Source organism: Elgaria multicarinata, chromosome 9, assembly GCF_023053635.1.
Source record: "Elgaria multicarinata webbii isolate HBS135686 ecotype San Diego chromosome 9, rElgMul1.1.pri, whole genome shotgun sequence".
Taxonomy (NCBI): Eukaryota; Metazoa; Chordata; class Lepidosauria; order Squamata; family Anguidae; genus Elgaria; species Elgaria multicarinata.
In genome coordinates this window covers 72,328,305-72,354,331 of record NC_086179.1, presented here as the reverse complement: position 1 = coordinate 72,354,331, position 26,027 = coordinate 72,328,305, and the positions used below count along the sequence as shown (strand labels likewise).

General features: G+C 40.0%; 1 protein-coding gene across 2 annotated transcripts in view; it reads right to left on the bottom strand.

The window, feature by feature from the left end:
* The window catches only part of MAPK12 (mitogen-activated protein kinase 12), a 35,414-nt gene that overhangs the window by 6,165 nt on the left and 3,222 nt on the right, over positions 1–26,027 (bottom strand). The window contains exons 2-7 of one of the 2 annotated variants that reach the window (XM_063134085.1): positions 24,426–24,555; positions 18,484–18,542; positions 15,605–15,716; positions 10,616–10,645; positions 9,063–9,110; positions 1,379–1,493 (exon numbers count right to left, since the gene is read on the bottom strand). In XM_063134085.1, coding sequence (XP_062990155.1) covers positions 1,379–1,493; positions 9,063–9,110; positions 10,616–10,645; positions 15,605–15,716; positions 18,484–18,542; positions 24,426–24,555 — 494 coding nt within the window. The remainder of the gene's footprint in view (positions 1–1,378; positions 1,494–9,062; positions 9,111–10,615; positions 10,646–15,604; positions 15,717–18,483; positions 18,543–24,425; positions 24,556–26,027) is intronic. The other variant, XM_063134086.1, reaches the window with a different exon arrangement.

Genomic DNA, 26,027 nt, shown 5'->3' with positions numbered 1-26,027 from the left:
CTGAAATTGAGGGATTTATTTATTTATTACGTTTTTATACTGCCCATCAGCCCCGGCTCTCTGGTCAGTGGACAATTAAAAGGTTTCGACAGTATGAGAAGGCAGGCTGAAAACGAAGGATATCCTGAAAAAGGCTGCATCTTATTCTGTACAAACTTTTATTTCATGTCTATTGGACACTGCAACCTCTCTTTATGGAGTGTCTAATTCAGCTAACTGCTAGTGGTGCAATACAGCTAATGCTTCTTTTAAACAATGTTTTCACAATGTCGAGCAGTTGCTTCTTTTGTGGGAGAGGTTATTTTGCAGATAAATTTTGTAATTTTGGAACAGCTTTTAATATTTGCTGATGCACACACTCTTTTAAATTATTGACTTGCTTCATGAAAATTAACAAGTAGTCAGCGTAAATGGATTCTCTGTGCTCTTTTGACAACTAAAAGACTGATATTACAACATTGGAAGGATAAACACTCACTCCTATAGTTCAACAGACTGAGGACGTTACAGCACTTTCAGTATTTGAACAGGTGGCATACAGACGCCACCTTCAAATGGGTACTTATTTGAATATTTGGTTTGCTGTTGTTGAAGCCTACGTGTAATTGCTAGAATGTTGTATGCATTTCATTGGGTGACCATATGAAAAGGAGGACAGGGCTCCTGTATCTTTAACAGTTGCATAGAAAAGGGAATTTCAGCAGGTGTCATTTGTATGCATGCAGCACCTGGTGAAATTCCCTCTCCATCGCAACAGTTAAAGCTGCAGGAGCTATACTGCAGCTATACTGTGACCAGATTTAAAAGAGGGCAGGGCACCTGCAGCTTTAACTGTTGTGATGGAAGAGGAAATTTCACCAGGTTCTCCATATATTCAAATGACACCTGCTGAAATTCCCTTTTCGATACAACTGTTAAAGATACAGGAGCCCTGTCCTCCTTTTCATATGGTCACCCTACATTTCATACAAATCCATGTACCTATATTAGAAATGAGGGAAGGGGAATTCAGGCACCGCGTTGAGACCCGTTCACGGGTGCCATTGGAAGCTTCCATGGGCACCATGTTGGGAACTGCTGGGCTAGGAGATAATCTTCTCCAGACAATTGAAAGGCCTTCCTGGCAGCTTAATTCCTGACAGCTACCCTCCTTTTTTGCTCAATACTTATAAAGATTGATGAATGCAATTAACACAACAGAGACCAGGGGAGAAGTATGAAGTATTCCCCTTTGGTTGGTGCACCAAGGGACCAATATAACCACAGGGTAGCTCTTTGCAATGATGCCACTCACTTGCAATTTGAAGTGATCATGTTATAGCTGCAGGAACTCAGCATGGAAATCCAGTGTTAATCTTACCACAAATATAAACGTTACCTGTTTGTGTATAATGCATCCAATTAAGTATAACCTCCGGGGCTCTGTACCATCTGGTAACCACATAGCCAGTCATCTCACTATCTGTATGTCTTGCTAGCCCAAAATCCAGAATCTGTTACAGAGGAACCAAATGCACATTCAATTTACAGCTTCAAATTAGCCATAAAGGTTGGAGCCAGATTTACTCATAGAGTAGACCTACTGAAATCAATAGGGCAATTTCATGACTATCTTATACACACACACAGAGAGAGACTCTATATGAGTAAATCTGGATATACAGATAATAAAGAAACAGAACATATTCCACTGATATTCTGTTGCTCCAACTAAAAATCACATTAGACACAGCATATAAAGTATACTTCTGATTTCTGCTCTTTCCCATTATAATGCTGGTAATAAATTTGAGCTGCAGTGCCCAAAGTGTAAAAATTACTTATTGGTTTGTGCTAAGAGCTCCTTCTCCTGATCAATGAAAGCTTCATAGCTTAATTTGTATCAGGGCTCTGACACAGCATATGTATTCAAAGCGATGGATCAACCTTTGGAATAAATGAAGTAAAAGTTAAATTAACATCATGAGAAATATCATTTCTGATGATAATTCTCAAGACCTACTGGTTAAGGTTTATGCTTGTTTAATTTCTTATTTCTTATTATTGTTATCATTTAATAATTTTTATTGACAATATACATGAAATTCAATGTAAAGTTTAATTTCTTATTGTATTCACTGTAACTTTTTTTGGAAATAAAAGTAAGAAGACATAAAAGGGGCACTGAGCAGGTGCAGAGTATATTTTCTTCACCAGTGACTAACTGAAGAATGTTACCAGGCATCAAGGATTGGAGGAAAACTCCAAAGTCATAGGGCGATTATTTCAGATAGATTTGACTCCTAGCATCTTTCTTTCTTTTTCTTTTTTTTTTTTTTGCAGAAATTAATCATTGTGAGGGTTATACATTTCACAACTATATTCAATTAGCTTCAACATTATCTGTTGCGATACCCTTTATATACATCCCCTAGACAAAAAAATCTTGATTACATTCTTCATTCCCTTTCTAACTGACCTCCCCTTGAGCAAATATGTATCTTGTTGGCTGTCAATAATGTATTTATCATTGCTTTGGTTGCAAATTTGCCTTGGCTGCAAGTAAGTTAAGAGCTACAAATCAAAACCATTTATAAGTATTGTAATGGGGAGCTGGAGATAAAAATTTGTCCTTTATATACGTTGGTCTAGTACCCCATAGGGAAGCTCTTAACTTATACTAATATGATTCTGCATTTTTATATTCTCGTATTTTTGTTGACCATTTTTTTTAATTTTAAACTCACTATTGTTATTGTGTTTATATTAGCTCATCTTCTTATTTGCATTCTATCTTTCTAATTATATAAAATTGTGATGGCTTATTGCTTTTAGCAATAAAGATTTCATTCATTCATTCATTCAGCTTCTTTTTACTTGCCTTGTTGTTGATGGGTTTTTTTTTGGGGGTGGGGGCTTCATATGTTCAAGTCCTGAAGACATAAATTATACCTTCCTACCTTTTAATTAAGTCAACAAAACTGAAATCTGTGTTGGAGTATTAATTTAAGAAAGCAGCAGCTTACACAGAAATTGTGACGGGAATCACAACCAACATTATGTTGTCAATTTTTATTAAAGTAAATGTAAATTAATAAATATGTTGTTGCTAATGATATGTTGATGATATCAATACGTCTATTTACATAGTTCCAGATTTCCCAGACTACAGAATGGAACGGTCCACAGCTCAGTGGTAGAGCACACACTTTGAAAGCAGAAACTTACAGGTTTAATTTCCCACATCTCTAGTTAAAGGGCCGGGTAGCAAGTAAAAGGAAAGGTCTCTGCCTGCAACCATGGAGAGATTCTGCTAGTCACATGAGGCAGTATTGGGCTAGATCAGGGGAACCAGTGGTTGTTCAGATATTATTGGGCCACAACCCAAACATCCCTGACTATTCGCTATGCTGGCAAAAGCTGATAAGAATTAGAGTCAAACCACATTTGGAGGGCCACAGATCATTCACTTCTGGGGATAGATGGACCAAAGGTGTGATTCAGTACAAGGCTACAAATTTATAATAGGAGCACAGCTAGGGTCAACTTTCACTTTCAGTCTCTCAAAAAGCAAGTGAAAATAGATCGCAATTCTCCATAAAAGAATACTATTGCCAGAAAGAGAAACATTAGTCACAGATCCCCAAAAAAGTGAATGTCAAGGGATATTTTGTAGCTGCGCATCCACCAGTACTTATCCACTGGTACTTATCTACTTTCGTAGGTGTACATCCACCACTACAAATATATAATAATTCCATACAACGTCTCCAACATTGACAGGGGCTACAGAAAAAAAATCCAGACTGTAACACCTGGCCTTTGGCCATGATGATGGTCCTTGCCAATTTAGGAGGAACTTGGTGTGCATGCCCCTGTTCAGCTATTCCAAGTTCCAAGTTTTATCACATGTGCATACAAACATCGGGTGACATCATCAGACAGTTAAGCACGATTAGGGATCTTAACATCCCTAATTGTGCTTAACTGTCTGATGATGTCACCCGATGTTTGTATGTAGTTGGTATGAAGTTGCATTCTTTGGTACAAAACATCTCAAGGTTGGTTTTTTTTATCATTTCTTGAGATATACATATACGTTGTGCATGGAAGCATGATGTTGCATGCTGCTTTGTAAGCTGTGGCCAAACCACAGGCAGCATTTCCTCGAAAGGATATACAGTGGAGTCACATGAGAACTGAGTAATATTACGATTACGAAGATTGCATCCAATCACCGCCACTTCAACCCTTCTCTAAGAGATGGTAATTTTTTCCACAGAGCTTACACTTCACTCTCAAATGTGTCTGGGCTAATAAGGTCTGCCTGCTTTGACAGCTGTGCTTTACACTACAATTCCTTCCTAGATAATAGTCTCATGGAGCATTGCTGTTTTCTTAAAGATGGATGTGATACACAGCACATTATCCTCTTGGGAACATAATGGCACTTTTGGAGCATGCACTGTCAATAGCTCAAAGTTCCTCACATTAATGCATCCATTTTACAAGCTTTATTTTCCAATCTCTTTGTCAGCTACAGTCTATTTCTTGGTCACTTACAAAATCTGATGTTTCAACTATGGGTATCAAGGAGGAAAGATTGGAATTATTTTAGAATTGGGCTGAAACTTCTCATTTCAATATTTAAAACTAAGATACAAGTAAGCATTATATAGTGCAAAAGTGTAAGCATTTGCAAAGTATTTATTTGATATGATGGGGAATCGCCAAATGCTATCAGCCATTTTCATGCAGCTCCTCTAAAACTCACATGAATTACAAAAAACAATTCAGATAACAGCACCTGATCTTTGGTACCAAGTCCTGAAGTTGGTAAACTTACCTATGTATAAAACATAACAGGGTGAAACCTCCACTGAAGCAAGGGTCATAAAATAGACTGAATATGGCACTAGAATCTACTGGTCTGATTGTCTTAAATAGAGACTGTGGATTGATTGCCACAGCCCACCATGTTTTGTGGCATGTGCTGGTGGCCATTGTGAATATTGAAGCCATTGCAGGAGGCTGGGCAAGTGGGCAGAGCAGCTTATGGTGACAAATGAACCTGGCACAGGGTGGGTTATTGGTGTGGTTAATAAACTATGCCAACTGCAAAACAGCCCATGGGTTGTGGCTGGTTTGTTAACCATGGCGACAACCCACCCTTGCTGGGTTTGGCCATCATGATAATCCATTCTGCCTGCCTGCTGCAGCTTCAGTATTCACTGTGGCCACTGGCACACATCCAAACCAGTGTGAACTGAACCATTAAGTATAAGAGTCTTAAATATGAACTTTCCCACATGCAGTACCTGTATAGTAGGGGTGGGGAACTTCTGGCCTAAGGGCCAAAGCTGGCTCTCTGGGGTTCCCCAGATGTTCATGCCCCTTTGCCTGATCCCACACTTTTCCCACTGACTACCCATCATTTGGTGATTTTCCTGGTTTTGGTGGTTTTCCCCCCACCTGTTCTAAAAGGTTGAAAAGCTTCTCCTAAGGCTTTGTTGCTGAGCTTGAAGTTAAAATGTGCTGTTCTTCTTTTGCATTTTGGCCCCACCCCTCTTTGCTTTGGCCACACCCACATCTGGAAGGTGGCCCCTGAGGGCTTGCCTAAAATTGAATTCAACCCTCGAGCTAAAAGAGGTTCCCCACCCCTGCTATTCAGCCACCCAATGGGATAATAATGATAATAATAATAATAATAATAATAATAATAATAATAATAATAATAATGGCACACGTGCTGCATGGCTAGCATATGGACTGGTGCATGGGATAACAACTTTTCAAACGGAGTGAGAGGGATGTCAGCGGTGCTATGGGTATGAGTTTTTGGAAGCCCTGCACACAGGTGTTGTGTTAAAATCAGCCCTATGAGCTTGCACCTATCATCAGCTGCAAGTGACATGCTATGGCGCCTCTTAGCTGGCCTCCAGGAAAGCAACAGACATCAGTGTGGTTCTTCCAGCACTCAGGAAAAAGCCACAAGGCACAGGAATATTTGTTTCCTCTACACACAGGAAACCCCCAACAGCCTTACCAAGGTTTTAGTCCTTGGAATGTTTGTGCCATTGCGAAGCACTGCTTCACACATGACCATATGAATGGAATTGAAAACTTCCCTTCCTGGGAAGGCCCCTTTGTGTTTTAATGAGACTGTGCCATCTAGTGGTGAAAGATCCCACGATATTCCAGATAATACCACATTAGCTCTGTTTTTTTTAAAATGTGTGATTTCTGGGGGATAGTTCAGGAGATGTCCTGGCTGGTGGCGATGTTGTGTGAGGGACCCAAAAGTTTCCGTAAGTGGCCAATTATGAGTGTGCAATAAATTAGAGAAGCTCATTGAGCAAAGGAACTTTGGGAAGGCCAGGGAGGGAGCACCGGTAAAAATGTACAAAAGGGAAGAGGAAGTTTGAAAAGCAGGAAGTGTGCTGGGGACCACTGGGCCCCACTTACCTCATCTAATTCTGCTACAATTGTGAAGCAAGTATTGGCTTGTGCCACAGCAAATATAGCCAAGGATAGGATCAGGTTGATAGATTGCAATCCTACATGCAGTTACATGCACTAAATGGGTAAGGTGAGAAGGGATTGTAACGTAGGTACTTAAAAACATTCACTTGATGTTTTGACACTTTATTCTCATTTCCAGCTACCACACACAGTCTTCAAAACACGTTGCTCACTAACAAATTCAATCTCCTGCACTGCATCTGACATCATCACCACCACTCCAAGTTTTCAGCATTATCCAAAGAATCACTTGTAGTGAAACAATAGCTTTGTTTCAGACAAATGCAGATGTCCCCCAGTTTTTGATACCCTTGTTTATACTAAATAGCACTTCTGCAAGGAACAGAGCATCAATCTGAAAGAGCCTATTCATGAAGTACTATTTATTCAAACACCAGACAAGGGGGGGTGGGGTTATCTGCATTCTAGCCGTTTTTCTTTCTTTCTTTTTTTCTGGCAGCAATAAATGGGAATTCCAGTTTGCAGAAACTGTTTTTTGAAATGTACAATGTAAATTATAAAGGCAGTAAAACTTAGAATTGAACATCAAGTTGGGCTGAACGTTCATCATACCTTTTTCTCACTTTGCTTTCTTGCATTAGTTCATGCTAGTTGGAGCCAGATTTAGGTGCATGCAATGAGACTGGTGGAAGCAGACTTCCTCACACTTTTCTCCCCATGGCAACCCCTCCAGCCCTCTGTAAATGCTACACAGAGGGCTGGGGGACTCTGCTGAATGGGTAGGCTATGGTATAGGGGCTGAGAGAGAAGGCGAGGTCTTTGAAAATCTGGGGGAGGCACCTTCTGTGAGCAGAGTGGAAGGTGCCTTTACAAAATTGGGGGGGGGGCTCTCCCACCCTTCCCTCTCAGCACCAAAGCTTACCTCATCCTCCAGTCCTGGTGTGCATACACAGATCTGGATCCAACCCAACGCCATTTTAAAAAATAAATTAATTAAAACTTATTTTAGAAATGAAGGAAGTTATAATATTATAGCCTGGGTGGTCATGCATAACAACACAGAATATGGGTTGAATATGAGTTTCTGTTGAATTGTGGGTTATTGTTATGTGCAAACCCAGCACTATGGTTTAACTATGGGTTGTTAACCATCAACAGTCCAGCAAGAGAACCCATGGTTTTTTGTTGGATTGTGAACTCTAGGTTGTTCATGGTTAACAACTCATAGTTAAACCATAGTGCAGGGTTCACACATAACAACAACCCACAATTCAACAACAACCCATAATTCAACGACAACTCATACTCAGCTCGTACTTTGGGTTATTGTTGTGTGCGAACCACGTCATAGTTTTTCTTATACTAACGCCAAAATTCAGCACTGTGCATGTAAGAGACATGTGCATTTAGTGGTCTTTGAGGGATTTTGCAGTAGCAGCTCCCACCATTCAAATGCAAATATTTCTGCCCCAAGCCTCCAATCTTCCTCTTCTGGAATATAAGCAGGCCTACCCAGATGAAATTTAAACCTAAGCATTTTATAATGTTCTGATAGTTATTTTAATATTGTATTGGTTTTATAAGCTCTTCTAATTAGCTTTATACATTTGATTTACATTGTATTACTGTATTAATGTGTTCCCTGCCTCGATCCAGAGGGAAAGGGGGGTAAGAAATAAATTTATTATTATTATTATTATTATTATTATTATTATTAGTAGTAGTAGTAGTAGTAGTAGTAGTAGCTTGGCTGCTCAAATACAGAGGTGCTGCTACAGCCAAAATTAAGGGAACACCCAAGTACATGTGCAGAACTAGGATCAATGCTTGTGGTTTGGCAAGTCCTTTCTGTTTTCCTAACAGTGCTGATTTCAGCAAATGCCTTTGATTCTGGCATACACCAAAATGGAAGGTCACGCTGGATCAATCTCAGCTTCAGTCGTATCTGTGCTACTAACTGAAAACCAATTTAACTGCCATGGCTTCTGACAAGGAACTTGGCAACTAGAGTTCGGGTGGAAAAGCTAAGAATTCTGGATTAGAACCTATCCAAGTGATTTTAAAAAACCTGAATTTTGCCCTACGAGCAGGAAATAAATCACAAGTGCTACTGGATTAGTTCTGTATCTCCTGCTTATTCTCTTATTTTACACAGCTTAATAAAGTGCCTTTGGCAAAATTTATGCTTTCCAAACAAGTGCTTAGCTCTGTTGTCCTCTTGTAAGCCATGAACTTCTCAGCACCTTGGGTGAAGTCCAATAACTATCAGTGAAAACAGTCAAGCACAAGCTTTTGAAAAGGTGGCTAAGAACATATTCTGTAAGCAACAATCATTACATGTAGTGGACTGCTCTGGGTTGGACTGTTAGCCAGCAATTCTGAAAAAAGTCATTTTAGGCTAGAATAATAATACGTATAATCTTCTGCCCAATCCTACTTTTAAATGACTCAAATCACATTGCTTCTAAGTGCCAACCTTCCAAATTTCTCTACATCCATTTTTGATTTCTTCAAACCTCTGCAAACTCATACTGAGCATTTATATAGTGTGTTTTTTTGGAGGGGGGGGGGAAAGTAACTCCAGCATTCACATTTCTTACCTTCAGTTCACAATCTTCATTTACTGCTAGGTTTCCAGGTTTCAAGTCCTATAAATATATGTTTAAAACAAGAATAATTGAACTGTTGGCCAAATCTGAACATGGGTGACTAATGCTTGTGAGGTTATTTATTAAATTTCTATCCCACTTTCCCACTAAAAATAGTACTGAAGGTGGCTAACGGGCGGTGACTGAGCCATAAATAACAGTAGTAAAGGAAATAAGCAGAACATTTAAAAATAAATTTAAACCCAAACAAACTGGCATCCAAATCTTACTTATTTCAGGTAAAAACTGAATTTCTGAAATTTCCAGGATCTGAAGATGAAGTTCTGAAAACTGACTTGAAACTGCCATAGGACCTTCTGCAGTCTCACTACCCTAGACCCAGGCCTGGGCCACAGCTAGACCTAAGGTTTATCCTGGGATCATCCAGGGTTCGCCCCTGCCTGAGCACTGGATCCCCTGTGCGTCACCTAGATGAACAGGTTTGACCCCTGGACGATCCAGGGATAAACCTTAGGTCTAGCTATGGCCCTGGTCAGGCCTAATAAAACCTGTGTGGATGATCGCTTGCTACTGTTGCAATCATCCACACAGAGGACAAAGATGAGATTTCTCACCCCAATGGCAGTAGCTTTGCTAGGCTAAGGCCTGGCATGCCAATGTGAGTTGAGCTTTGGCTCCTAATTTATGATACGAGGATATATATATATATATATATATATATATATATATATATATATATAATATCTCCACTGAACAAATCACATACTCAGAGTTTCTGGTAATTAACTACACAAAGGGATAGTTCCTCCTCACGTCATGATATTCACACTAAATTGGCAACAATTTCTGAGCTTCCTACAGAAGAACACAGTGTCAGGTTGCATTCAAGTTGTGACATTTTAAAGAATATAGAAAAGAAGTCAAGAAATGTCAGGTATTTGTTGAACAAGGAAAGCAGAATTTCTTGTTCGTCGCCAAGTTTCTTAAAGAAACCCTCTAGGTACTAACTATTGAAACAGTTAATTTTCTTTGTATTTCTTTTTCTCCTTACCATAGCTCGGATCAAAGACAACATAGGAATGTGTATGAATTTTCTTTCACTAATGAATAAACTCAGAACTGTCATAGATCATATTTTGTCACTTGGCAATAGTTCTTAAGCTTAGCAGTACCAGCAGAGGCCTGCAATTTTATTTTTTAATCAGGATCATGGTCCTAATTGTTTCTGTGCAGTGCAAATGAATACTGCATTGACTACTAGCTGCCTCTGTAGTTCAGCCTTTGTTAGGGCCAAACTACATGATCTTTTTCTACACCTTCACTCCTGCACCAGGGTGAAAGGATTTCAGGAAAAAATCGGGTGAAGAGAGGTTTAATCCTTCCTGATCTAAATCAAGACCATCCCCAGAAGAAAAATATCAGGCTCAGCTACACCTATGCGATTAGTTTGATGTGTCAAGTTTGTTTGTCACTACTTTGGCTTCTGTGAGAGAACCATCTAAAGCTTTAAAACAGAAAAACCTGAAATGAGGTATTTCACTTACCCTATGAATTATGCCTGAAGAATGGATATACTGTAGGGAGAAAGAAACAACCATATTTTATTTATTTCATACTGATAAAGATTGTTCACGTTGAAAAGGGTTTTGACTCTTGATATACATTTTGATTGATGGAAAGTAGAAACAAAGATGGGGAATTGTAAGAGGGGCTAGTCTTCTTATCACAGCACCATGTACATTGATGGTGCTATATAAATAAATAATAATAATAATAATAATAATAATAATAATAGTACGAGGGAAAGCACAGGTCTTGTCCTGTATAAAATCTAGCACTGCTAACAGAACAGTGCAGATGAATCCTTTTTATATCTATCTATCTATCTATCTATCTATCTATCTATCTATCTACAGTCTTCCCAACTAGCAAGGTTCAAAAGTCCCTGTCTCTCTCTTCATTTCAAAGGCTAAATACTGATAAAATGAATATTCAAAACTGATGAATGGCTGAGCTTTTCTATAACACAGTCCTACTTGTATTCTGTTTTTGTTTTTCTTAGACACATAGCTGTTAATGCTGGATCTTACTCTGTGTTTGCCATGCCAGGGTTCATTCAGCCACTTTAATCTTAAACCTTCATCTCATCCTCCATTGTCTGGAGCCTAAACAAACATCTGCAGTTTTAATAAGAGTACATGCACATAAGCATATCAAGGGGACCTTTTGTAGAAAAAAAAATCATTGCAATGTTATGGAGTCATATAGGGGTTAACTGCCATAGAAATATTTCTAAATAAATTTTCTAATGGCCTAAAAACAAACCGGAAAAATCAACATTTCTTGTCAGCCACAACACTTTCATTCCAAAGCAGTCACATTGATTTGAATATGGCTATTCTGGAGAAAACGAATTGTGGGTTTTCAAATCTGTGTTCTGGAGCTCTGTCAACTTCAGAACACAGGCACACAGTTGCAACCCTTAATCAATTTACGCCAAAGTAGTCATATTCAGATCAATGCAAGCGCTCTGGAGAGTTATGTATTGTTGCTTAAAGCAAACCTCACTGATTTCAGTTGGACTTATCTTTCTCAGTATTGCACAAAGAGACTTGATTCCCAAAGTAAGTTAACTTAAGGAAATTCATGGAGGGAACGATTCATATCCCTCCTCTCCCCATAGATACTTGTGTCCCCCCCCCCAGCCTCTCTGGAGGATTGGGGAGACCTCTTGAAAAACATGTGATGGGTCATAGGGGGTGCTGGGGAAGAGGGAATCACCTCCCAAACCAAGCTTAGATCCTACGAGAAGTTAACTTAAGGAAGTCTGCAGAAGGAAGTTTCCCGTCCCCTTCGCTCCTGCCCCACAACCCATCCCATTTGTTCAAGGGGGGGGGCTTGACACACACATCCAGAGAGGCTTTTGGGAGTAAGGGGGGGTTGGGAAACTTTCCTCCGGTGAATTTCCTTAACTTCTCTTAGGCTCCAAGGCACTATCTATTCGCAAAAGCAGAGAAAGTAAGGAAAGAGAGAAAGAGAGTGCAGTAACAAAGTGCTTTGTTATTCTTGCAAAGATAACAGAACCAGCATATGGGACCAATTCACACAGAGAAGCAGTGGGATGGTTGCTACTTTAAATGCAAATGTGTGGAGGCTGCTTCCAGCAGCAAGCCCTTTTGTGTGCAGTAGCTCAGGCTGTTTCCAACGTCAGTTGGCAAACTGGGGCTTGAGAGGTGGAACCACTGCACATGATCAAAAGAGCATGTGAGGAGATAAACACCAGCAAATAACATCCAAATAAAACACACGCAGCGGACTTAGCAAACCAATCGCTTAATAGCACAAAGGTGAACCAAGGACAGTGTAAGTGGGCTTTGTGTTACCACTGCTGGAGACATATAAAAATGTCCCTCAAGGCAGATAATCTCCTTACTGATTTTCCTTTCCTCCAGATAGACTGTGTTTGTTTAGGTTGAACATAAACTAGACAACAGATCCAGGCGAGGAAATAATGGCCACATTATGAGCTTACTGTGCATCCATGTGGAGTTGAAGTTGATATTAGCAGACAAAGATGTGTGGGTCTGTACTGAAAACATCTGGGAATCAGCAAAAGCGGCCTTGGACATTGTGTTTGTACAGGTCAAGCTGCACTGCTCTGATGGGGGGACAAATCGTCCCAGTAAAGCTAAATACTGCACAAAAATGTGCAGAGATAGACATCAGAGTTAACTCAAAAGTTAACATGTTTGTCAAGGGCAAGCCAAACTGTCTTATGCACTCTCTCCCTACCCTCATCCCCTGCGGACTTTTCTTATTCTGTCTGCCCTACAAGGTAGAGTGCCCCTTTTTCGATTTGGTTTTGTTTGCTGGTTGGTTTATTTAGGCCTTAGCTAGACCTAAGGATTATCCCAGGCAAATGGAGTCCCTGCCTGCTCCCAGGATCACCTGTGTGTCATTTGAATGCACAGGGATGATCCCGGGACAATCCTGGGATATAGGCCTGGTCTAGCCATGGCTTTAGATTGTTCTGTGCAATGTGAGAACATTCATCATGTTTTCCATAGATATAATATATATTTAAAATTCTAACGGGGATGGAAGATAAACGTCCCGCTTCAAATCCACACCAAAGAAACCAGGACATATAGCCATTTTGGAAAGAGATGGATCACTGTAGAAGTGTAGGTTTTGCACCAGCTGATGAACAGCTTGTCCTACAAACAAGAAGGCAAAGCACTCTTGTTGTAAGCTATGGAAAAATTAGGGCAACCAGATGATTTTTTTGGGGGGGGGGCTATTCCTCAATCTCTGATGACCTCATTAAAACTGGAATTCTGTCCCGGATTTTCCTTTTTAAAAAAACACTAGGCTGCCAGGGCAACTTTATCTTCTTGTAATGTAATGCTTTTGGTCTTCATTTCATACAGAGATAATGGGCCAGTTCAGACAAACATGAGAGGCTGAGTGTGGCGAGGAAGCAAAATCTTAGCTTCCCACCCACCAGCTATGACCATCCTATTCCCAAGCATGGCTGATTCCCAGCTTGTCTTTATTTTAATGAAAGAAGCAATGGAAAATAGCTGAAACAAAACAGGATGAATAAATATCAAAACACTGTAAATATGGACTCAGGAATGATAAAATTATCACAAAAACACAGAAGTCCTCAAGGGAATTCAACATAATCAAGGCACTCATTTTATGCAGGAACAATATGATTTGCTTGTTCAGTTTCTGGTAAATACCAATTCAGCAATGTTTAGGTGGCAAGATACATTTTCTTCTTTTCCCTTCATTCTCCCATTTTAGTGAGCAGGTGAGTTACACAGGTCTTTTTGATGAGGGTGGGGATATCTCACATGAAAGTGCAAGTATTAAGGGATTAAATGTTGAAATTTGCCATTAAAACTCATTTTCTCTCTTCTTATTTGCCCTTTTCATTTAGTTATTCAAACTGCTTCTATGCAGGCAAGTTCTTATTCTCGAGGAATAAATACAATTACTACAGGGGGGGAAACACCTTGGGTTTTACCCAGCAAATCTAGGTCAAGATAACTGTAATCACATTTCACTTATGCCAAGCCTTTTCGGGAGATTGGGGTGGGGGTGGAGAATTATATCACAGTAATAGAAACAGACAGCATGTCTTTTAAAGAAGTCCCCATCCTTTTCATAATGAAAACAAAATATGGTAAGTATATAATGCTTCTATTAGAGAAAAACTAAAAAATAACATAATACAGACATATCCTGATCTATTAGGGTCCACATGTATCCCTGTAAAAGATTCTGTTGGAAGAGGAAGGATGAAATCCAGTCCTTTGCCCCATGTTCTGGAGTTTGAAATCAGAATTTGTAGTCCAAACCCTGATTATAAGCAAAATTGATGTCAGATGTAACATTACACCATGAGCACTAGCCAGATTCTCTGACAACCAGGGTTTGTAAAACCATTACCAATCCTGATTTCAAACTCTTTTTACAAGGGTAATCCTGTTTCGCATCAGTACAGATGTAACACTTTTGTTGTTTATTCGTTAAGTCGCTTCCAACTCTTCGTGACTTCATGGACCAGCCCACACCAGAGCTTTCTGTTGGCCGTTGCCACCCCTAGCTCCCCCAAGGTCAAGTCTGTCACCTCCAGAATATCATCCATCCATCTTGCCCTTGGTCGGCCCCTCTTCCTTTTGCCTTCCACTTTCCCTAGCATCAGCCTCTTCTCCAGGGTATCCTGTCTTCTCATTATGTGGCCAAAGTACTTCAGTTTTGCCTTTAATACCATTCCCTCAAGTGAGCAGTCTGGCTTTATTTCCTGGAGTATGGACTGGTTTGATCTTCTTGCAGTCCAAGGCACTCTCAGAATTTTCCTCCAACACCACAGTTCAAAAGCATCTATCTTCCTTCGCTCAGCTTTCCTTATGGTCCAGCTCTCGCAGCCATAGGTTACTATGGGGAATACCATTGCTTTAACTATGTGGACCTTTGTTGTCAGTGTGGTGTCTCTGCTCTTAACTATTTTATCAAGATTTGTCATTGCTCTCCTCCCAAGAAGTAAACGTCTTCTGATTTCCTGGCTGCAGTCAGCGTCTGCAGTAATCTTTGCGCCCAGAAATACAAAGTCTGTCACTGCCTCCACGTTTTCTCCCTCTATTTGCCAGTTATCAATCAAGCTGGTTGCCATAATCTTGGTTTTTTTGAGGTTTAACTGCAACCCAGCTTTTGCACTTTCTTCTTTCACCTTGTCATAAGGCTCCTCAGCTCCTCCTCGCTTTCAGCCAGCAAAGAGGTATCATCTGCATATCTGAGATTGTTAATGTTTCTTCCTGCGATTTTAACTCCAGCCTTGGATTCGTCAAGCCCAGATGTAACACTACACTGTGGTTAAATCAAACCATGGAAGGGATTGGTAATTTGTATGGCAGGGAGCCTGCAGCAGAATAGTCTCAATTTTCTGACTATGCGAATGTCTGTGCTGGGTTTAGGAAAATATCAGTGTATAAGAAAGAACAGCAAAAATAGAGGAATCTAACCTTTAGACCCTTTAACATTTGATAGACCAGAAACTGGATCCTATCTTCAGTTAGTTTTTCATGCTTCATTATTTTACTCAAGTCTGTTCCCATAAATGGCATGACAAGGTAGCTAAAAACAGAAATCAAATACAAAATAATTTAAGTTTAAAAAACATAATCGTAACAGTACATTAATACAAAACGCAATCTTTTCTGATAATTATTTAGCTGATAAAAACCCCCACATAATACAGGTGTTTTCTATTGAGGTGATATTTTGCAAGCATTCATTTAATGCAAAACTTTTCTTTTGCTTGAACACTACAATCAATCAATTTATGCTTTAGAACATGGAAGGTGGGAGAAAGGGATGCCATGAGGACAAAAGGAATTTTGTCACTTAGATAATTTTATAAACTTTAGTATCCAAAATAACAATATTAACAAGCATACAAACAAAGCAAAATCCTTTTGGATTTTTTCATTGCTTAGATTAAGAGACATAAAAAGTTGCTTTGATACAAAGGTGTTTAGTATGAGTAGAAAATTCTTGTGCAAGGGGGCAGGTCCACAATTTCTGCTAATTGTGGAGTATGTTGGGAGTTATGAGCCAAAACGTCTGGAGGGCCACAAGTTGCCCACCCTCAATATACACTATTTTTAATAGTCCCTCAACCCCTGGGATTAGCTTTTGGAGAGCGCTATGAGGAAAACCAGAAGAAGGGGGAAGGAAGCCTCATTCTGTGATTGGAACATTGGCCACAACTCTTAGGATTCAAGCCGAGATCTTGGAATTTCCATCATTGTTGAAGAGAGAACCAAAAATATTCTTAAAACTCTGAACACTGGTAAAGCGAAATTATATTAATTACACTTAAAATTTCAAAAAATCTATTTCAGAGCTCAAACTTGAAGGTTAGCTAAAGAAATCCCATTTCATTTCTACTATATTTAGACATCAAACTGACTTACAACCTACTCTTATAGAAGTTTACTCCAAATTAAGTCCCACTGATTTTAATGGGACCTAATCCTAAACATGGCTATGTTTGCCATAGGCTGTTAACAAAAATTCCAGCTGGTACTGCTTGTTTTATACTTTGAATGGTTTTAATTTTTGTGAACCGCCCAGGGAGCTTCGGCTATTGGGCGGTATAAAAATGCAATAAATAAAATAAAAATAAAATAATATCTATTGAAGTTTCAAAATGGAAGCACTGCAATTCACATAAAAATGACTGAAAAGGTAGAAAGAGAGTGGAAAAGCTAGAACATGCTCAGTTTCTTAAGGCTATATTTAGTGCAGAGGAAATAAACTAAGCTCTCTAATCAATAACTTGGATAAGCAAGGAACCAAGTTTAATCTTCAGAGTGCTGATAATCTTGAATAATGAAAACACAGACGTGCACACTTCCCCCCTGATTTTATTACAGCTAATTTGCCAGAGCTCATGAATATTTCAAAGCCAACTGGAAATAGCTCACTAATTGCTCCAGCAACACACAGGTAGTTAACGAGAGTGATTTGTTGACGCAGCAGCTGCAAAGCCTTAAATAAAAGCATTTATGGTTTACATTGCTGTGTACATATTTAACAAGAAAAAGCAGAAATCCATGAACAATATTAGAAGCAGGCATCATCCATGTAAAAGTTCAATGCTAATTAGCAAATGTGAGAAAAACAAAAGAAAATCTACATCCAAGGAAGCATTAATCGCAAAAACAACCAACGAGCATATTGAAGGAACACCAGGGGGAAATGCGCATTAAACTATAAAGGTCAGTAACGCTTTCCACTGTTAACAGTCGTCTGTGTCTTTATTTCAAGGAATTTGAAATGGTTGCCTTGACTGCCAATTTTTGGCACATAATTAATTAATTTCTGTTTGACAGGGGTCATTTTCTCTAAGAATGCAATGGCCCAGAACTCCCCAGCTGGAATAGGAGTCAGGAGTTACATACTTCCACTTTGTCAAGGTAACTTCTTAGCCACTAGAATAGCCACTTCAACCCACTTTTTAATATAAAATCAGATCACATCAGCCAAGACTCTTACAATTTCCCCCTCCAGTGATGGCAAAATTAACAACAACAACTTATTATTATTATTATTATTATTATTATTATTATTATTATTATTTTGGATACTAAAGTTGTCTTCAACACAGCTACTTTTAAAGTTGCACATTTGACATTCTAGCAAATATATCAGGGACGTTAGCACAGTTGAAAGTAGAAAGGCATTCTGGTTCAAAAAAGGGTATGTGTGTAGATGAGAGTGAACATATTTTTAGTGAACATATGGGGACATATTTACACCTTACATGACAGATGGATCTTCTGCACGTTCACTGGCAATTCATGATAAAAATCCAACCATTAAATCTGACTGACTGAGACTCAGGCTTTAGCTAGACCTAAGGTTTATCTCAGGATCGTCCCAGGGTTGTCCCTGCCTGCTCCCGGGATCCCTTGTGTGTCATTTACATGAACAGGGATGACCCCAGGACCATCCCGAGATAAACCTTATGTCTAGCTAAGGCCTCCATTTTACTGAGTTTACAGACACATGGTTGCTCCTGCAAACTACAGTGCTCCTCATGACAAATATTAGTATCCTGTATACAAATATGTATTTTGGCTGAGGAGCGGGGTATAAGTATGATAAAAAAATAAAAAAATAAAATAAGTAGCTCTCAATCTACATATGAATCGGTCCTAGCTATTTTTGCTTCAGGAAGGAAATAATTTTATATATATACATACAAAGTAAATGAGATCAGATTTGAGTTATCATACATACAAAGCTTTTAAAAGCAACCAATTCCCATGAGCCCATGGTAGAAATATAAATCACAAAACAGTGCTCAAATAATTCTATAAATTTATAAACTTACAAGTCATTAAATTTATCGAGTGCTACATCAGGTGTGAAGACATCTAGTAGTCCAATTACCTATAAAAGATGGGGGTAACGACATGACATATTATGGAAAATCTCTACTTGCAGGTCAAATTTTTCCACCTCCTCTCCACTGTAGCCCACCTGTAGCCACTCCTGAGAGCCAGGGAGCCCTTGAGAACAGTGTGGTATCTAAGGCTAGATCTATACTACTGCTTTAGAGCATTATTGAATTTCACTGATAACTGTTGGGGCACAGGACACATTCCATATACCTCTTTCATAGTGCTTTTTATTCCACATTTGTAGTGATTTGACACAAGGTGTAGATCCGGCTTAAGTGGCATAGGGGGTTTCAGCTGGAGTGGGAAGTCGGTGCAAATTGTTCTCCTCGTATGCAAGCGAAAATGCCATCGGTTTGCATGCGGATCCTGTGGGATCTAGTTCATAGTGTCAAAAATGCTCTCACCAACTCAATTTGCAGGAAAACACAAAATCTGCTGTGGCCCTTTAGAGTAGGGACGGGCAACTTGTGGCTCTACAGATGTTGTTGAACTGCAACCCCTATCAGCCTCAGCCAGCATAGACAATGATGAGGGATGATGGGAGTTGTAGTCCAACAACACCTGAAGGTCCACATGTTGCCCGCTCCAGCCTTAGAGACTAGCTAGTCTATTTGGCATGAAGTGTCATAGGAAACAGCTGGCAGAAGGTTGATGGTGGAAGAACTAATGATAATGGAGATTCAAAATACATTCCCGATTGTGGCTTGTTGGAATATAAATACAATGCCAAACCCAACACTGCTGGAGCACTAACACCAAACAATTGCTAAGGCAATAAACACTATACTTTTCAATGGAATGAAGGATTCATAACTAGGAGCAGGACACAGTCACTGTTTACACAGCACTTTGATTCACAATCACACTGATAATAGCTAGACAAAATAAGCATTAGAGCAATTGGACAGAAATTCATACCAAAGTTGTGCCAAGAGCACCATGAAATTATAAGCTGATAGAGCAAAAGCTTCAATGCAGCTTAAAAGAAAACTGATGCACTTATTTAAGTCAACTGTATCTTGCACAATAAGCTATTGATCTTTGTATGTTGGAGAAAAGAGCAGCCCACGCTGGCTGACCTGATTCACATGTCATGGCAGCAAATCATGTGTTATTTAACCCATAATTTGTGGGAATGCACATCACCTCCAAGATGCTTTCAGTTTCTATAAACAACCCCTGATTAGCCCAATCATAGGTTGTGGACATGAATTGCAATGCAAATCAAGACCAATGTGTTGCTTAGGGCCTAAACAACGCATTGTTTGTTGCTAGGTTAAACCCATCAGTTCGGGTTTGCACATCACACTCACAACCTCTGATGGGCTGATCGGAGGTTGTTTACAGAAAATGGAAGTGACTCGTTCTCAGTCTGCATTCTCACAAATCATGAGTTAATCAATTGTGGGTTAATTAACCTACAATTTACCACAGAATGCTGCGGTGATGTGTGAACAGCCACTGATCACAATACTAAACTATATTTTAGTATTATCTGAACGAACCTAGGTTTTGTGAGTTGTCTCCTCTCCTATTCTGACATGGCCATAGAGTCTTTTGCTAACCGCAGTTTAGTGTTATGCCCAAACCCAGACAAACTGTAGTTAGACTTAACTATGGTTTACTTAACCAAGGCAGCTTCAAACTGGGCCTGTTTGGAAGACACCTTAAGCCCTTCTGGTTAAAGCTTTTGGTCAAGCAGCAAGGTTTAAGGTGTCTTGTGCGATGTGTTTTGCTAAACCCTGCTCACTCACTTACAGCAGCAGGGCTAGCGGCTCTAACTGTAGCTTAAAGTGTGCGACAGCATGGCTTGTGGTTAGTGCTAACTCCAGAGAACCACAGTTTTGCTAACCACAGAGACTGAAGTGTCATCTGAACAGGCCCACTGTTGCTTATGAAACCGTTTTGTTATAAACCATAGTTAAGATTAACCAGTTTAGGGGCTGATGTAATGCTAAATTCAGTTAATTGCAGAAAATGGAAGTGAAAGCTTATGATCCGCTCTTCACAGTCCCACCCAAGGAAGAAAAGGAACAGTTGCTCAGGCTATTGTATCCCAAAATATGTGACTAGTTTTGCTCCATTCCCCAGCTGATGAAGTTGGGGGAGAGAGAGGCGAGTGTTGCAGAAAAACTATACCTCACTGAAGAGGCTCAGTTAATACTTTGCACCAGAGAACACCTGCTTTTCCTAAAATGAAACCACTGCATTTTAAAACCACATATTAAGAGTTTCATATGTCTTGGCAAATTATCTGAAGACTAATACTGTGCGTTTATTTATAGAGAAGATATTCTGAGGCAGGATGTGTTATGTCAACTCCACTCTCAGATTTTGAATGACTTGATACAGAACGAGGGCATCTCTCGTGTGATTTAAGCAACATCTTTGGGTGTTATGCATTAAAGATCAGTAGAAAAGTGAAGCCAAGTAGTTTTGGCAATCATGGAATATCATCCACATGTTTGCCTTATAAAAGGCATCCCAGCTGTTTTGCATTAAGCTTCATCTCATGGTGAGTTTCTGCAAAGTTACTGACATTTTGTAAATATATATGTCCCACTCTGTGTTTCTGTTTTGCATTTCCCTCATTTCTATGGTACTAGAGCCACTGCTGCAACCACTTGTTTCAAATTATCTTGACCTCAGCAATCCAATTAATAGTTGCTTTTGCTTCTAAATAACACAGTTTTCATTCCATTAGTCAGCCAAGTGATCATAAGTTTCCTTCTCACTTGCCCATACACAGTTGGTTCTGCTTATAAGAATCCCAGAAAATCTATGACATGTTGTTAATATCAAGAGCAAACAGGACAACAATGACTGCGGATATCCTTACTCATATACAACTGCACCCATTGAGTGGCTGTTTCCTAGCAACAGCCCCCAAGTGCCATTATTTTGATGAATCTTTTCTCAACAACTCGTCCACTTATCTCTTTTCCTAGTTTCATCTAGATTGCTGCTGTTCCCATTACTTAGAAAGCTACAATACTTTACATACTCTAATATGTACACCTCGAGCACAATCTATAGAAGATCAAATGTATTTCTCACTGTGGAGACTACTAATCCTATTGGAGGTTTTATCATAATGTATTACTCTTCGGTTATTGTTATATTCAACTAAAAATAGCCTGTTGTAGTTTACAATAAACCATTTGTGTTCCAATATTCCACTAAGACCCCAGGCCTATATCGTGAGGATGCAGGATTCATAGAATCACAGAATCATAGAATAGTAGAGTTGGAAGGGGCCTATAAGGCCATCGAGTCCAACCCCCCGCTCGATGCAGGAATCCTCCCTAAAGCATCCCTGGCAGATGGTTGTCCAGCTGCCTCTTAAATGCTTCTAGTGTGGCAGAGCCCACAACCTCCATCAGTTTTTTCTGATGTCCAGGAAATTCAGCAGTAACAGTAATAAATGAACCTGGTCAAATGCAAAATCAGGTTGACTGTTGCAATGATGGGTGTGGCCAAAGAGGCAGACCCAGCAGCGTGAGATCTCTCCTTTGTTCGGTCTCCAGTTCAGTCTCAGGCAGTCCTCCCATACGGCTCCAGGATTGCAGTTGCTGGCTTTAGCAGTTGCTTACTTTCCCAAGAGTAAATCCATGGGGGAAAGAGATCACTGAGCTCTCAAAAGAGCTCCAGAAAATGGGCTCCAGAAGGAGCAATACCCCCACCCACCCTGCTACGAAGCAGGAGCAGGCCTACACAGGACTCAGCTCTGATGCTACTGAATTTGACTGATACTGGATCATGTTTAACATTACTCTGAATTGGACCCATTGTTATGAAGTATGTACTTTACTATTTACTTTAAAACTAAAAAAATAATCCATTCTTACTCTTTTTTCTTATCCTTTTCTTATCCTTTTCTTATCCTACTCAAAAGGTAGCACAATCTATGCATCCTAAAAACTCTGTCTTCTTCAAAACACAGCGTTTCTTCATATATGATATTTTACCCAAATAGACTTAATCTCTGGAAAGGGGGCAAGGAGGGAACATGTGCACAGACTGATATATTCATACGATTTTAGTTACCAGCTGCGATTCCTCTGTTGTTGACCTCTTTCTCCTAATGTGTTCTACTCCACCACTTATCTCGCTTGATATTTCAAAACACTGTCAGACTATCCTCTTAAATTTAAATCACAACCATTCTGCTAAAACGTCTTCCCATCTTGCTGTTCTGTAGGCTAGACCACACAATACATTTTTATCCTTATATGTATCCCCTGGATAAACATTCATATAAAATACACCATGGGCATAAGGATCATTACCAGGCATATATGTGAAAGCTTCATTCACACAATGCCTTGGATTCGTAGGTAAGTTAACTCAAGGAAGGAAAGTCTCCCAACTTCTGCTCTCCACTGCAGCCACCTGCACCCCCTGAAAGGCCTCTCTGTAAGGTTGGGGGCCCTCCTGAAGAGATGGGGTGTGGTGGGGGAAGCTGCTGGGGCAGAGGGAAATAGCCTCAAATCAGAGCCAAAAGAAAGGTCCTTTTCAGCATGCATAGTGGAGCTATGTGTGCTACTTTCTTTTACTCTTCTGTAAGCATGAATAGCCTCGATTTGGATTGGGACTATAGCAGTTAGGGAGAGGATGGTTTAAGCTCCCCTTCTCTGCTTTCGTCCTGAGATTGCACATGCCCCCGTTGAGGTGGGGGAAAAGCTTGAACCCTCCTCTCCTGAAGCAGCATGGACCCAATCCAAATCAGAGCTATGCAGGCATACAGGAGAGTAAATAAAAGTAGCATGCACAACTCTACTATGTGTACTTAAAGCTGTTTAGTTTGGCTTTCAGGCTTGGATTAGGGTGACCATAAGGAAAGGAGGACGGGGCTCCTGTATCTTTAACCGTTGTATAGAAAAGGGAATTTCAGCAGGTGTCATTTGTTTGCATGCAGCACCTACCGAAATTCCCTCTCTATCACAACAGTTAAAGCTGCAGGAGCCCTGCCCTCTTTTGTATCTGGTCATTCTAGTATAGCTGGATTCTAAGGTGTTAACTTAAGGAAGTTCGGGGAAGGAAAATTTCCCAGCCCCTGCTCCTCCCAAGAGCTACCCATTCTCATTCTACATGAATAGGAGTCTCCCTACACTTCAGAGAGGCTTTCTGAGAGGCTCAGGTGGCTCCAGGGAGAAAGGATGGGAAATTTCACCTCCATTAACTACTTTAAGTTCACTTATCTGAGGCTATACCAGAATGTAAGCTCCACCAAACTCAATGGGACTTACTTCTGAGCAGGCATGTATACGATTGCACTGTTAGCATCCAAGCCACTGTATCTGCCCATATATGCATGTGTTCAGAGACAGGCAGGGCTGCTGGCATGCAGGCAATAAAATGTTGTGTAAAATGTCCTTACTATCATCTGATGTTACCAGCGCATCAAGCTCATTTAATATTTTAAACGTCTATTTCTGTCCTCCCTATTATTTGTATCATGGGAATACGCAAAGCATGGTCGACTTTGTACTGTCACAAACAGCTGCCGTTTCAAAGTTGTAAATGAGAGAAACAGAATAGTTTGGAATGAGAGGAACTGGCACCCTTACTGATGTAATAAAATGATTATGGGTAGAAATGTGCATATATTCACAGACATTATACATATGTCTAACGAAAGATATGAGAAGACCTTTAGGATAAGAGCAGTAATTTCTGTACATATAAGATGGACACACTGCCATTATTTTTAAAGGCATCCACAAATGTACATCAGATTTTGTATGCGATATCTAGGCACATTTGAAATATTTCCCATTATAGCTATGCTCCCAGTCACAGCGTGCACAAGCCAACTTCCTAAAAAGCAGGATGCGTGGTGGAAGAGAGGTTTGCTCATGTTTGTACTCACGTTTTCGTGCTTCATGTGTTTCAGGAGACGCAATTCCCGGTAGGCTCGTTTGGCAAAAAGCTCAGATTGAAACGGACGGTACAACTTCTTGATAGCTACTTTGGTTCCACTTTTCCTGTCAATAGCTGAGCTTAAAGGAAATGGGAACACACATTCTGTGAATCAGAGCTAGGCAGAAGGGTGAATTTGTATCTCTTCCATACAGGGACAGCATGTTCACAGGCTAAGTCCAGTCAGACGTGTAGAGGAGCAACCAGGCAAGGGGCGGGGTAGCGAAATTCAACTCCTGCCTTTACTATTCCTGCCACAGAGAAGATGTGAACCAATAGGGACAGGTGGGTGAATGAAACTACCTCCAAATTTGCCTTCTTAGCCCTGCACTATGACAAGGTAGCTTGCTTACTCAATTGCTCAGGGCAGAGATGAGCAGATGGACAGTCAGTTACAGAAATGTACTGTAACATAGGAAACTGCTTTAGACTGGGTCAAACTATTTATGCATCTACCCCAGTATTGTCTACTGCAGGGGTGTTGAGCCTTAGGCCTGCAGACTAAATCTGGTTCACCTGGGGGTCGAAACTGGACTGCCAAATGGCTCGACCTCTTTGCCCCAACGGCTGATTCTTTGGTGGTTTTCCAGCATTTGAGTTTCCCTTGCCTCATTCTAAAAGGCAGAAATGAATCTCCTAAGGCTTAATTGCTTAATGTAAGAGCACAATCTTATGCATGTTTAGACAGAAAAAGTTCTATAACTCCGAGCATGACCCAGCCAGCGTGACTTGTGCCCTTAATTTTTAACATGTTTTTAATTTTACTGTAGGTTTAATTCTATTTTAACTTTTGCAATTTATATTTATATGTTTTAATTGTACATGCTTTAATCTTGTAAACCGCTTTGAGTCTACTGGGGAAAAGGTGGGATATAAATAAATAAATATTTAATAACAACAATAATAATAATAATAAGCTCTTCAGTAGTTGACCCCACCCCTTTTGGCCTCACCCACCCCTGAGGGCTTCTCTGAAATGGAATTCAACCTTTAGGCTGAAGAAGACATCTTTCCCCCATCACCTGCCACCTGTTGCTTTGTAACACGTAAAATGCATGATGCGGACTCTAACGTGATGCCTCTTGTGGGGACAGATTTTTCCTTCCTCAGCAGTGCTGTGTTTCCTTCACTGCCCAAGAGCAGGAAAAACAATTAGCAGAGCCAGGAGATAAGGAAGAAATAGCAGTGGTAGGCAGGATACAACAGTGTTATTGCAAGAATGGCATTCCCTAGAACCCAGCACTGTAATGTTTTATTTTCTTATTCCTTGCCTCTGCTGACTAGCTGAGGAAGCAGAAATCCACAGCAAGGTTGCTATGTTCTTCACACACCCTCACTCCTCAACTGGTTGTCCTCAGCTACTGAGAGAACCTACCATTACAATTTTTTTAAAAAATCTCCCGTTTTGATGCTTTAACTTCTTTGTGAATCAGGCTGCTACAAGTTTCTTTGACTCCTTTTTTATTTGTTTGTTTTTGCCTTCCTCTCAGCAGCCATAACAAAGCAGCATATGCTTTGTCCCAGGTTCAATACTTGGCATCTTCAAGTAGGT